Here is a 15143-nt window from a genome sequence, read left to right as displayed (position 1 = left end):
TCTCAAACGAATTTGGAACTTTCCAAAGAATATCCTGAGAAATAGTCTTATTATCTCTATAAATAAGTATAAATAGGTATTGGGCATCTTTGTTTTCTGAAAGGAATCTGTACACAATTCTATGACAGGAAGAAGTAGCATAGAGTGTGTGTGTGTGTGTGTGTGTGTGTGTGTGTGTGTGTGTGTGTGTGTGTGTGTTTGTGTGCATGAATATATTATCAGTTGATAGTATTGTTCTAGAAATGAGTGGTCTTCTCCTGAACACTGTTGCTGTAGCTTTTGTCCTTGGGGTTGTAGCCTGGAATCTGAGCCAGACTTTCTTGCTTGAGTCCATTCTGTAGGGCAGATTCAACCCCCTGTTTCCAGGCACTGCCACTGTCAAGGTAATCCTGAGAAATGTAGAAAGACACATATTAAAAGCCAATCGTGACAGGTTTAAAAACCAACTCAAGGGATATTGTGGAACTTCTGCACATTTATGAAGGATGATCAAGATAGTTTTGCATTCATTTCTACTTTTTCAACATCTTTCACAATCCTTCCACTGTTCAAAACATACAAAAGCATATCCTGCCTCCCTCCTGAAGAGGTTCAGTATTTCTTATCTCTTCTGCAGTTAGTTCCTCGGCTTGCTCCATTGTCAGTCAGCCCAATTTACTTCCAGCTCAAGCTGATCATGGTGGGTCTTGACTGATGAGAATGCAACTCTTAAAAGTCTCTATTGGTCTATCATAAATGAACTTCTGGGGGATAAAGAGTCTAAGGAAGTTGGTTGTATTTTGCTGCTTCTTTGACTGTAATTTCCCACCAATCTTTAATATTTATAGTTGTTATGGCTTGAATATGAATTTCACTTCAGCTAGGGATGCTGTGGGGGAGATTGAGACTCTTTAGGAAGTGGGGCCCAGATGAAAGAAATTAAGTCACTGGAGGATTTTATTTTGTGTGATATCTTTCTCTGACACCTGCCTGTATTCCCTTTCCTTCTATTTCATCCCCACTGAGAGGTAAACAGCCTTTTCCTTCCCATGTTCCCATTAACTTCCTGATCTGTCCAAATGCATGGAATTAAGCAATCATAGATGAACCCTTTAAGACTGTGAGCCAAAAACAAAACAAAACAAAACAAACAACAACAACAAAAACCCAAAACTTCTCCTTTAAGGTGTTCTGTCAGGAATTTTAGTAATAGATAATAGGCAAAGATAACTAATACAATATCCTAGAGAATTAAAAAGCTGTATCTATGCCATTCTGTATAATGTCCTTCTTTAATTTTCAAATAATAAAAGTTAAACAAAAGGAATATGAGACTCTGAACCAGGGACAGACCCAAGGCTGTCTGACTCTCAAACTCATCATTTCATCTATCACACTTTACTGTGTTTTGTACTTTATTCTTTTTCTAAGACTTTTTTTTGTATTTTTCCTGGAACTCATCTCTCAGGGGTTAAAAGAGTCTATGGAAATTGATCACTTGCAATGTCTACATTCCAGCCATGAGGCACATTTACCTATCAACACACACACTTAAAAGACTATCAGCTCCAGGGACTCTGGGATCAAAATCTATAATTTTTAAAGCTGTTGATATTTACTGTCTTCCATCCTTACAGTCCTTTCCCTCACAGTTGTTGCAAGGGGGAGGAAGGGCACTCCCAGAGGTAGAAGGGCACTCCTAGGAGTGGTGTGGAGGAAGGGCACTCTTCCCTCTAAGCCAATGCCCGTTTTTTTGTTTTTTTTTTCTCATAAGACAGTCAACTTTATTTAGAGCCTCAAACAATTTATACTCTGAGGGTTAAGAAGAATCACATGAGTAAGGTGTTCAGTCACAAGGACAAGCCACTTGTGGCAAAACATGTTTTTCTATAGAGACATAGAAAAAAATAACAACAGCCAGTTAGCCAATTGTAATGAATAATCTAAAGTAAACTCACTCTTATTTTCTACACATGGGAAGGGCATGAAAGCACATTCCAGTAATAGTTTTGTCTCTTTGAAGAAATTGAGGTCACAAGACTCTAGTCTTGGTTTCTTACGAGCACTTAGAATTCCCTTCACATGACTCCATTTTTTTGACTGTGTTCTTTTTTTTTTTTTTTTTTTTTATTAATTTATTTTGCAATACAATTCAGTTCTACATATCAGTCACGGATTCCCTTGTTCTCCCCCTCCCGTCCCCCTCACCTTCCCCCCAACCCCCCCCCATTCCCATCTCCTCCAGGGCAAAGCCTTCCCCACAGACTGAGGTCAACCTGGTAGACTCAGTCCAGGTAGGTCTAGTCCCCTCCTCCCAGGCCGAGCCAAACAATCCTGCATAGGCCCCAGGTTTCAAACAGCCAACTCATGCAATGAGCACAAGATCTGGTCCCACTGCCTGGGTGCCTCCCAAACAGATCAAGCCAATCAACTGTCTCATCCATTCAGAGGGCCTGATCCAGTGGGGACCCCTCAGCCATTGGTTCATAGTTCATGTGTTTCCATTCATTTGGCTATTTGTCCCTGTGCTTTATCCAACCTTGGTCTCAACAATTCTCGCTCATATAAACCCTCCTCATTCTCGCTAATTGGACTCCCAGAGATCCACCCGGGGCCTAGTCATGGATCTCTGCATCCAGATCCCTCAGTAGTTGGATGAGGTTTCTAGTACAACAATTAGGGTGTTTGGCCATCCCATCACCAGAGTAGGTCAGTTCGGGCTGTCTCTCGACCACTGCCAGCAGTCTGTTGTGTGGGTATCTTTGTGGATTTCTGTGGGCCTCTCTAGCACTTTGCTTCTTCCTATTCTCATGTGGTCTTTATTTACCATGGTCTCCTATTCCTTGTTCTCCCTCTCTGTTGTTGATCCAGCTGGGATCTCCCGCTCCCCCAAGCTCTCTTTCCCTCAACCCTCGCCTTTCATTACCCCCACTCATGTCCAGGCTGTTCATGTAGATCTCATTCCATTTCTCTGTCATTGGGTGATCCCTGTGTCTTTCTTGGGGTCCTGTTTTCCAGGTAGCCTCCCTGGTGATGTGAGTAGCAGACAAGTCATCCTTGTTTCATGTCTAGTATCCTGCTATGAGTGAGTACATACCATGTTTGTCTTTCTGAGTCTGGGTTACCTCACTCAGGATGATTTTTTCTAGATCCATCCATTTGTCTGCAAACCTCATGATGCCATTGTTTTTCTCTGCTGAGTAGTATTCCATTGTGTATATGTACCACATTTTGTTTATCCATTCTTCAGTTGAAGGGCATCTGGGTTGCCCGTTTTAAGAAGCTCAGGCATCCACTCACCTGCTCTGTTTCCTGGTCATGCTGAACTCCACACCAGCAGAGAGTTTTGTATTTCTTAGACCAAAAGCAAAATAAATTGCAAACTGGTCTTATTAAAAGTGGGTCGATATCTTTGCCACTTTGTTTGCCTATTAAGAAAAGGAAGAGGGATTAAACGGCTTCAACCCCCAGGCCTTCCATTTCAGTACAAGCCTATCAACTTGATAATGGGTTATTTCTTAACAAAAATTGAGAACAAGCTTCAGAGGTGAAGCTATAGAAATTGGTAGACTGTGGAAAGAGTACAAGCTAGCAGTTATAAATTCACAAGTTGACAGGTCAGTAAAGTTCAGGACTATAAAGTCAAATGGTGATCATGTTTTCATTTGTAAACATTACTCTAGTAGTAAATTTTCAGGCCAATTGAAGAAATAATAGGAAGTACATTTTTTTTCTTCCTCAATTTTTAACTAAATTATATTTTCAGGATCATCTAGGTTAGTATTTTTAAAATTAGAAAGATCATTTTTACTGTTTCTTTTTCTTTCATTATAGCATCAGTATCTTAGACAATTCTCTAAAGTTCTGCCAGCCAAATCACACTTCATTTCTGATCCTCAAAACATACCGGTTCGGTCACTTTAAATCCTACTGAGGAACAAGTCAGACTGACATTTATACTAAGACTTAAAGGATGATGAAGTCATCCTCCCAGAATCTTTTCAAATTTTCTGGCTAGGAAGACTAGTGTAGATGCCCTATCCCACAGAGTGCTGGTGAGTATGAGTGTCAATCCACCCAGAGGTCCCTGGAGGAAGCATTGGAGTAAGAGTTAAATACATTGATCAGATTCCTTCTATGAGCTATGAGCCTGATGTTATGTCTGACTAAAATGTTGTGCCTGTCCAAAAACCGTGTTTCACAGTATTATGTCAGTTTGTCAAAGGTGTTTTACTTAACAGAATTGCAATTGAATTGATATTTGTCAAATAGTGCCTTCCTCAGAGAAGGTACATTTGACTCATGCATTGTTAATTATGAACTTTATATTAATTATTAAATGATGCAACAAGAAAGTGGCCATTTGTGATTTTAAGACTGGTAGTACCTTAGTCTTAATGACAGGGAGAGGAGAGAGAGAGAGAGAGAGAGAGAGAGAGAGAGAGAGAGAGAGAGGACAGAGAGGTGGAAAATGATGTGCAAAACCTCAGACAACTGTAATGAAGAATGCCAATGTTGTTCTGCATCAAAGGATTTCATTTAAAACCAACCCATAAATATTTGTCTGCATATCATGTCCCTACATTCCCACAGAGGCCAGAAAAAAGCATCAGATCCCCTGGAACTGAAGTTATAGACAGTTTTGAGCTGTACTGTGGGTGCTGGGAATTGAACTTAGGTCCTCTGGAAGAGCAAAATTTTCTATTGATCCATCTCTCCAGCCCTGACTATCACTACTTTTATTGAAACTTTGGTTCGCCTTCCTCTGAACAAAATCAATTTTGTGACCCTGTGAGAACAGCAGAAAGCATGAGTTATAATCCATCCCCTACTTTCCCCATTGTGGTCACCATGTACAGTGCACAAGCTTCAAAGCCCTACAATGAAACCCTGAATATCCAAATACAAAATAGGATTATTGCTGCGGGCCACAGGAATGTATCATAAGAACTCAGCTGGTTATGGCAAAGTCACTACCTGGAGGGATCAGGGAATTCCTCCAGAGGAAGCCAAATTCCAAGTAGCTTTTGGTGTTATTTGGCTTGTTAAATATCAGCTGTATTCTGTTATGAAAATCATGTGTGCCTTCATAGCCTTTCCCAATTGACTTTTCCCTAAGAAGGACTAACAGTGTGGACTGATCACTCTCTGGACATACACATTCCAGGTATTTGGAGAACAGCCTCAGGAAAGGCTTTCTCTGGAATCAGATATCTCCCTTAGCCACTCTCAAGGACTAACAGTAATAACAAGTCTCTTGATTTAAGGTAAATTCCACAAGGAGATACTACCTAAGTCAGGTGGACGTTAAGTAATAGCTTTATACAATTTAGCTCGGACCCGCCTTTCTTACAGCCTTACTAACTTTATAGACCTTAACTCCTTACCTAACCACTTCTAGGAATATTTAGATAACTTTCTGTGTTGACAGCTATGCTCAGCCAGAACCCCAGTTCAAGCCTCCCTGTAATTATCATCATTGGCAGCATCCGGCCAGATCTATCCCCGGATGGAGGAAAGCACCTTATCAGAGACACCTGTGTACTCTCTAAGAACAGACTTAAGCATCCAATCTACCTGTTTGAGAAGACCTGAAGGATGTGCCAATTAAGCTTAAATTCCTCCTTTCCCAAACCTTACCTCTGGTTCCAGATCTCCCGTTAATTATCACCAGAGGCATCTACCTGTACACAGGTTGTCTAGCAACTGAGCACACTTTCCCCCACCCTGCAGAAAAACGGCAGATAGCTTGGACAGATAGGAGCCACAGGAGAAAAGAAGGCAGTTTTATTTTCTCCCATTGACCTAGCAACTTATAGATTCTTAACATTTTCTACTAACCACTTTTAAGACTATAGTTGAGCACATAAGATCCCTCTTCTTAGATATTATCCGAATTTAGCCTTTAGTTAATTCATTTCCCCATTGGTTACTTCCCTTTGGGATTGCATAATAATTAATGGTTATTGCCTCTCTATGTGATTCTTATCACCCCTCCATTTGACCCTGGAAGCCTGGCTTTGCATTGCCAAGGGATTACTGCTTATAAGTGTATATATACCAGGACTTCCAGTGCACTGGAGGACAGAGAAGAGAAAAGAGAATGGAAGAACTAGATGGGAGGAGCAAACTGAGATGGGGAAGAACTAGATTGAAAGGCTAGAAGAGAGGACTAGAGGAATGAGATGGAAGATGAGGAAGAGCCAGATGGGGAAGAACAAGATGAGGCAGAACAAGATGAGAGAGAAGGAGATGGGAGAGGAGCTGATATGGGAAAGAACTAGATGGATGAGAACCTAGAAGGGGCAGAACTAAAAGAGGGAATTAAGATAGAACCTAGAGGGGACAAAAGATAAATTTAAGGAGAAACTGGGCAAGAAAGGAGCTAAAAATGAGAGTAGAGTATAAGCTTGTAGAGAGAGAACCGACACAAAATAATAAAGTATATGGACTAAGGAGTTTCGTGTACATTGAAACATTTCTTTTCATCAAAGATTAATTATCAGCTGCTTGTAGATTCTTCCTGGACTCTGGGAGGGGACTATAGAGGGGCTGGACCCCCAAAGTCCTCGATAGATTATTTTGGGAGTCAGGTCAAAAACACTTAGTATTTAGTCTTCCTTCATAGGTGACGTTACAAAGAATTTCTTATACCTATATGATGGAAGAATCTTGTTTCAAATATCTTATTTATTTTTGGTTGTTAAACACATAGAGATAGACAGACAGACAGAGAGAGAGAGAGAGAGATCGATAAACTTAGAAACTTAGAGGCAGTATGTATCTTTTTCTATGTCTACTATATTTATTTAGGTTATGATTTTATAAGATTATACATTTACTATGTTTTATCAAATTGAATATCATAAAGATGATTTTGTCACATTTTGTCCAAATGGCATACAAAAAAAATAATCAAAATATTTTTTCATGACTGAAGGCTTTAGAATCAAGTTTAAATATACTTATATATACTGTAACTTTTATTTTTATAAATATTAGCACATAAATCATTCAAATTTTTCCATCTCTTCTAATATTTATGATTTCTTTGTATTATGAATCCCCAGGGGAGTCCTTGCCCTGGAGGAGATGGGAATGGGGGGCCGGGCGGGAAGAGGGAGGACAGGGGAATCCATGGCTGATATGTAAAATGAAATTAAATTATAAAATAAAAATAAAAAACATTCTATTAAGAAAAACAAAAAAATAAATAAATCTAGAGATGTTGAGTTCATAGAAAGTAAGAGTGGATCATTGGCTGCCAGAGGCTGGATGAGGCAGGGATGAGGAAATGTTGGTCAATGTTATCAATACATAGCTAGAGAGAGAAAGAATTTTCATGTGCTTCTGCAGAGTTGTGGGACTACAGATAATTGTAATATACCCCATGTTTCCCAAAAGCTGGAAGAAAGAATGTATATCTCTTTGAGAAGAGGACTCAGAAGCAAATTGGTGAGGCTGCCAGGTAGTCTACAAGTGCAAAGAGAGGACTCCAGATATCCCACCTGTCAGGAAGCTGATGATTATTCCAGCAGCTATGCATCCCAGGAAGCCCAAGGCACTATAGTAAAGGTAGGAGAGGGAGTACCATGTGTCTGCTAGGGCAGGTCTGTGAAGAAAAACAGCACTTGTCATCAACTCTGTTCATCATTCAGAAATAAGGATATGATCTCTTCGCTGTTCACTTTAGGTTCTGGCATATCTTAAAACCCCAAATCTTAATATTTGATTCTTTAATGAAAAACAATCATGAGCTTGTGTTGCTTTGCATAACTATACACACTCCATATCATCACTGACTTACAAATACAAATAAGTGTATATTATATATATATATATATATATATATATATATATATATATATATAGAGAGAGAGAGAGAGAGAGAGAGAGAGAGAGAGAGAGAGAGAGAGAGAGAGAATTTCTCAATTAGGACAGTGTCTTCCACTCCTTTTAAGTTATTTACGACTCAATTGTTCATTAATTCCAGAGATACTGGAAAAATAGTGACTTGTCTGTATATAAACTGACAGAAAATCTCCAAAGGGACTTTTCAGTCCAATTCAAGTTTTATAGACTACACAGAAAGAATGCAGCCTTCAGATACCTTGCACTAAGATCATGACCCCCATCTGTTCTTCAGTCCTCCAGTATACTATTTTCATTCTTGTTTGCCTGAATGAAGAGGAATAGCCATCTGCAGAACTCTGTGTAGCCTTGCACAGCACCCTTTATTGCTAAACACATGCAGATAAGCAAGAACTAGCTCATAAAATTACTGATGAGAGAGGTCTCTCCTCTTATTTGCTGACCTACTTTGGGACTTAGTACAATTTTTAAAGTCAGCATACCTGTTGGAAAGCTGTGGTCCTACTGTTGTTGTTATATTTAATTGTACACACTGTTCTGTTGATAGAGGTAAAGGTAATGTCTTAGAGTCTGGTGCAGGGTAAATGAAAGCCCCGATGGCAACCCAAAATGACAACGTGATTCCAGTAAGAAGGCCTCCTAGAGCACCCTTGGAGAAAAATAGAAGATAATAAGAAATTAGACAAGGCTTTTTTTGTTTGCAAAAATATTGATATAAGGTGTAATGTATTGTAGAGAGTCTAGATACACTTACTTATTTACTTACTTATTCATTCACTTATTTTTGGTGCTGGGTATGGATTCTAGGGTCTTATGCATGTGAGACCAGTTCTCTACCACTGAGTCATAACCTTCAGCCACATGAAGCAATTTTTAAGTAAGAGTAAGTTGTACCTTAAATAAATTTTTTCTGTCTTTGATTTGTTCCCCCTTTTTACTTGAAAAGATGTTGAAACCTCAATGTTCAATAAAAGAGTTTCAGAGCTATGGAAATCTTTATACCATGAAGTCATTTTTTTTTTTTTTTTGGTTTTTCGATTTTTCGAGACAGGATTTCTCTGTGTAGCTTTGCGCCTTTCCTGGATCTCGCTCTGAAGACCAGGCTGGCCTCAAACTCACAGAGATCTGCCTGCCTCTGCCTCCCGAGTGCTGGGATTAAAGGCGTGCGTCACCACCGCCCGGCATGAAGTCATTTTTTATTGACAGACGCTATACAGAAAGTCTGGCTGCTATTTCTTTCCACAAGTTAGAAGAGTTTCCTGATGCTTAAGTTTGGTTTGCTTGTTTGATTGATTAATTGATTGATTCTAAACTCGAGTAAGTGTATTTTTATTATCCCTGCATTTAAAGACTATGTTTATTAATAAATGGTTGAAATGGATGAATAATTTCTCCTGTAAGCAAATAGAACAATTCTCACAAAGACTTGGGTTACTGGAGAATCACAGTGGATGTTTTTGCTCACCACTATAGAGTTGAAACTTTTGTAAAGAAAACAGATTGTTGAAGTTCCTATATGTACAAATGAGTCCTTTGTAAGGGCCCAGAATCTTCCTCCATTATTGTTTGGTAAAATTAAACCAACATATACAAATGAATATTTGTGCTTTGGCACACACAAGCAGTCTGTGAACTTCTGCAAATAGCCAGATACATGTTTTAGGCTTTATGATTTATGAAGTATCTGCCACAGCTATTAATCTCTGCCATTGCACCACAAGAGAATCATGGGCAACACCAAATAAAAGAGGCTGGTCATGTTTCAGTGAGGTTTTGTTGATAGACATTAAAATTCAGTATTAATGTACCTTGAAATATAATTATTTTTAATTTCTTCCATCTACTTATAAATGCCCATACATTTTTAAATTGCAGGTCATACCCCCAAACAGGAGGCCAGCTATGTTTGTCCTAAGTCAAAAATTCTTGACCCCAATTTAACTGTAAAAGACAGCAGGAGGGTCAACCTAGGTAGCTGCCTAGACAGCCATGTTGAGGCAGAATCTGAAGCTGTTCTTATAGTCCCTAGGCAGAGGATTAATGATAGAGTAGTTGAGATCCATGAACAAGGGAAGAGATGGCACAGATTTATAATATTTACTATCCTCTATCTAGAATTAAGTCTTTTTCCTGAATAATCAAAAGTACTAGAGTCTACTAACATAGATTATCTCTTTTTCATTACTTATTTTAATTTTGAGATTATAATATAATTACATCATTCCACCTTACCTTTCCTCTGAACCCTCCAAATCCCCTTCCTTGATCTCTTTCAAATTCATTGCCTCTTTTTTACTAATACTAATTGTTGTTGCATATATATATATATATATATATATATATATATATATATATCTTGCTCAATATGTATAATGTTACTTATATGTATATGTTTTCAGGGCTGACTATTTGGTATTGGACAACAAATTAGTGTGCCCTTTCCTGGGAATGGCTATTTCTCCAACTCTCACTAGTTGAAGCTTTGTGGTCTTTCCCCTGTCCACATTGGCATGTCTATTATTATTGTCCATATAGTATGTATTCTACTAAGAACTTACATAGCTATGGCATAGAGACAGTCTTTTGACTGTTTGGTTTTAGTGACTAGGTGCTACCTCAAATTATAACTGAATGGCACAAATATTTTAATAAACCCAAATACCACAGAAATGATTTTGACAGTGTTCTCCTAATAAGACTGCAGGATATTTTTTGCAAATGCCTGAATGTTCACTATATATCTAAGCTAATTACCTGCAGTAGTTTTAGTGAAAATGACCCCATAAGCTCATCGAACCTGGCACTACTGGGAAGTGTTGCCTTGTTGGGGTAGGCAAAGCCTTGTTAGAGGAAGTGGTCATTGGGGGCCTTGAGGTCTCAGATGCTCAAGCTATGCTATGTGTGGCTATCACTTCCTGCTGCCTGTGAATCCAGATGTAGAACTCTCAGTTTCCTCTGTCTCAGCACCATATCTGTCTGCATGTAGCTGTGCTTCCCACCATGAGGATAATGGACTAAACCTCTGAAACTGTAAGGTAGCCCCAGTCAAATTTTTTTCTTTATAAGAGTTGCTGTGGTCATGTTGTCTCTTCAAAGCAATAGAAACCCTAACTAAGATACTGCCTAATCCTACAAGAGCTATCTAAAATAGTATCAACAAAAACCGTATAGTTGTATCCATTTAAGTAGCTGGGACACCAAACTCAAGATTTATACATTTATAAATGCAGGCAGACTTTCTGGAGTCTCTACAACTGTGTGTATAAGTGTGTAGAGAACAATTATAGTGACACTTGTACTAGAATGAGAAAATTATATTTTAAATAGTTTTAAATAGAATTATGTTACTTTTCTTAACAAATTGTCATCCAACCTATACCTAGCATACAGTCTACCTACATATATCTGAAGACACACTATCAGCAAAGGAAGTACCAGATGTAACAATATCTCTGGCCTGTCCTTTCTATGTATTAATCATTCAGCATATGACCACTCAAGGTTGCCTCTTCCCTTATTTGCCTTTTGCTTCTAAACAGTTTTCAATATAGTCTTATATAGGAGGTCCCATTTAATTCTATGCTTGTGTATATGTAAATGTTTGTGAAAGAGAAATACAGGTAACATGAATTCTTTGGATTTATTTTCTGGAAAAAATAAACAGCCTTCCCAAGCAGAAGGAAAAGGAGATAGAAAATGAAAAGAGCTGCTGTGGATGTCTTTCTGTATGTTGTGAATATGTGTTGCTCTGACTGGTTGATAAATAAAGCTGTTTGGCCTATGGCAAGGCAGCTTAGAGGCAGGCAGGAAATCCAAACAGATAGACAGGAAGAGAAAGGAGAGGCAAGGCAGACGCTGCCAGCACCTCCAGGAGAAGCAAGATGAAAATTACCGGTAAGCCACAAGCCATGTGGCAAGGTATAAATTTATAGAAATAGGTTAACTTAAGATGTAAGAGCTAACTGGCAAGAATTCTGCCATAGTTTAAAAATAATATAAGCCTCTGTGTGTTTATTGTGTGTTTATTTGGGACCAAGCGGCTGCAGGACATAGGTGGAAGAGATTCCGCACGGCCAGAGAAAACTCCTGGCTACAAAGAGCCTTATTTGAACTGGGCTTATAAAGAGAGGTACAGAATCCTTACCTTCCAGTTCACAAAAGGAAACAGGATACCTAGAGAGAATAAACCTAGCATCGGTCCCCCGCACATGCCAAGGATACTGAGGGCAGCCTGTAGGAAAAAGAAGACCAGATGAGCCCGACAATTCCACTGCCTCTGTAGCTTACCATGACACCACCATCACTTCCTTGAACCTTGGGTAAACTTGAGTCCCATTTATTAATCATGTATTTTCTTTATAAAAAAATACATATATACATATACATGCATACTCATACAAACACACATACACATATACAACTAAATGTGTACATGTGTGTGCATAGGTTTAGAAAACATCAATTCAGGTAAATTGCATTGGTGGAAGCCATTTTAACTTGTTATAATAGCAAAAGGACTTTTTTCTTTTCACTTTCTTAGCATGCACAAGGCCCTGGGTCTAATTCCCAGCACCACAGAAGTTATTTTGTTTGTTGGTTGGTTAAGGAATTTACTAAATCAATACAACTCTATAACTTATTTTTTATATCCTACATGGTTTATCAGTTGATTGAACTTGGTTTGAAATTTTCTATCATTTATATAGTAACAGTTATCTGGATCCCAACCCTTGCCACCCCACCCATACCACTTCTGAGATACTGAAGAATTCTTCAGTATGTGGAACACTGTGAAGAGGCCTCCTCCCTTCTATTTCTCTACATTCATGGCTCCATCTCTTTTGAATAATAAGAAATTTTGAGTAAAGCATTTTAATATCTTTCATTTTTTAAATGACCCAAATGAACTGGCTTAGAGTTTATGTAATACCTATACTATAAACATAAGTAAAGACAGATTTTCTACAGTCTCTATAGCTTTGTACATGTAAGTGTATGTGTAACGTAAGAGAAAAATAGCAGTTTGGAAAGACTGAAAAAGTGTGCTTTCAGCATGAAGAATAGTTCCTTCTATGAGCTGGGATGCAAATTCACTGAATTGTGCAAATTAGAGTATACACACACATGTTCACAAACAACACACATCAAGCTACTTTCTCTGCAGCACTTTTTATATCTGTAAAAGTACCATGGGGATTTTATATCAGGGCCAAGCTTTAGAATGCCCCCAAGAACTTGCAAAAATTTGTATGTTAGGTGTCATTCATGTCGGTCAGCCAAGGAGATCTGTCTGTGTACTCCAGACAATGCCTCCTTTAATCCTCACACTCACACAGTTCAATGACAGTAACCAAAATTTGTAAAAAAGAAACTTGGGGCTAGCAGAAACACATTCAAGTATATTTTCATTTAGAAAATTCAGATTTGTCTGGCTTTAAAATTTTACATTTTCTTTCCCCAAAGCAGTCTTTAAAAAAAAAATATTAAGAATGCAAATCACCATATTGCCCTCCTGGTTTTACTTAAAGGAGGAAATGGTTTTGAAAGAATCTATCTTTAACAATTAGTCCATTTGAATTCTTACTACACCCTGTCATATATCACCAGGATTTGATGAACTTTCTGTTATTAACTTGTTATCATTCAACTTTCACTTTCCTCTTGCTATGCAAAAATATACAAGGCCAAGGGATCTTCCCATTTCCTTCAGCTATAATATAAGTGCTTTTCCCAGAAATATGAGCTGCAAAATAATTTTTTGGTGGTTTGAATAAAAATGGCCTTCGTAGGTCCATAGGGACTAGCACTATTAGGAGGCGTGGCCTTGTTGGTATAGGCATGGTTTTTTTGGAGGAGGTGTGTCACTAGGGGGTGGGGATTGAGGTCTCCGAAGCTCAACCTATGTTCAAAGTGGCACTCACTTTTCCTGATGCCTGTGAATCCATATTTAGAACTCTCGGCTCCTTCTCTAGCACCACATTTGCCTGTATGCTACCATGCTTCCCGCCATGTCGATAATGGACTAAAACTCTGAACAATAAATCAGCCCCAATTAAATGTTTCCCTCTGTAAGAGTTGCTGTGGGTCATGGTTTCTCTCCACAGAAATAAAACCCTAACTAAAATAGATTGCTTTTCCAGATTCATTTTCAAACAATTTAATCCCTATTTTAGCTTGGATAAAACAGGGCCATGTGCAATTAAGTTTCTTTTCCCCTGAGTCCAGTTATTTAATATTTGTGACATTTCTTTGCTGGTGGTAGAATTAATTCATCAATGTTGTGGCAGCTGAATTTTGAAGGTTATTGCTAGCTATCAAGAGAAGAGTCAATAAAATCTGAAGACATTTATCTCCCTTTGAGGGGCAGGGTTGGCTTATAAAGACAAACTTGCAATGTCTTATGCCTCAGAGCAAAAAGCAACAGAAAATCAATCCAAGAGTCTATTTTTAAACAAATATACATTCAAATGTTCTCTTGTGTATCTGTAGTTTACAAAGGCAACGGACTTCCATTTTTACATTCTTTTTGTTGTCATTCAGTATGTGTAATCGGAAGCAAGCTCAAAGCTAGTCTAACCTAGGTTCTACTTCAATGCCCAGAACCCATCTGAGCTTGTCCTACAACTGGAGGACAGTGTCCAGGATTTTGTGCTTCAGCCCTGGAACTGCTGACAGGGCTTGTGAATGGCATTTAGCTATGCTTGGCCTTAGCTTGCTTAAAATGTCAGAAGGGCATCTCATCATACCCACATCTTGGACTTTTTTTTCTGGTGAAAATGTAATATAGACTCCAAAAGAAAACTCAGAAAAGTGTTTAAGCATGGTGACATGTATTAGGAGTGGCCCTGAACTGCCCACTACTCTCACTGTTATCTGTCTGTGCTGTGCCCTGCTAGGGAGCTTTGATTTCTGTGCCATGACTTCCAAATGCCAGAGTGCTGTAAGATCTAGAAAGGCCTGCTTGAGTTGAGATAAAAACATGTCTTCAAACTGTTCAGTTCCTTAGCAGAATTCCAGGTAGTCCTGTGGCCAACAGTATACTGTGTAGAAAGACATCTTGCAGCATTTTAAGTCTCACGATCTTAGAGGCTTTCGAATTTTAATCATAATTAATCTCATCATTACTTCTTAGTTTAATCCCTTCCTTGTAGGTAGAGTTTTCCTGCCTACTACGTGGAGTGGCCTTAATAATTTCACCAATAGCCTACCCCCTACCAATTATCTCATCTGATGACGCCCTCTTCTCCTTGCTAAGTTCCAGCCACACTGGTCTTTAAGTGTGGTTTCCTGAG

General features: G+C 38.6%; 1 protein-coding gene across 1 annotated transcript in view; it reads right to left on the bottom strand.

Moving 5' to 3' along the window:
* Nucleotides 1-236: 236 nt before the first annotated feature.
* Slc5a12 (solute carrier family 5 member 12) overlaps nucleotides 237-15143 on the bottom strand; it is a 48821-nt gene continuing 33914 nt past the window's right edge. The window contains exons 11-15 of the mRNA XM_052725353.1: nucleotides 11996-12082; nucleotides 8334-8500; nucleotides 7488-7591; nucleotides 3280-3407; nucleotides 237-389 (exon numbers count right to left, since the gene is read on the bottom strand). Of these exons, the coding sequence (XP_052581313.1) occupies nucleotides 237-389; nucleotides 3280-3407; nucleotides 7488-7591; nucleotides 8334-8500; nucleotides 11996-12082 (639 nt within the window). The remainder of the gene's footprint in view (nucleotides 390-3279; nucleotides 3408-7487; nucleotides 7592-8333; nucleotides 8501-11995; nucleotides 12083-15143) is intronic.

Source organism: Peromyscus californicus, unplaced genomic scaffold (assembly GCF_007827085.1).
Source record: "Peromyscus californicus insignis strain IS unplaced genomic scaffold, ASM782708v3 Scaffold_7__1_contigs__length_154581171, whole genome shotgun sequence".
In the NCBI taxonomy this organism is placed as follows: Eukaryota; Metazoa; Chordata; class Mammalia; order Rodentia; family Cricetidae; genus Peromyscus; species Peromyscus californicus.
The sequence above is the reverse complement of the archived record's forward strand: the minus strand, read 5'-3'. Positions and strand labels throughout refer to the sequence as shown.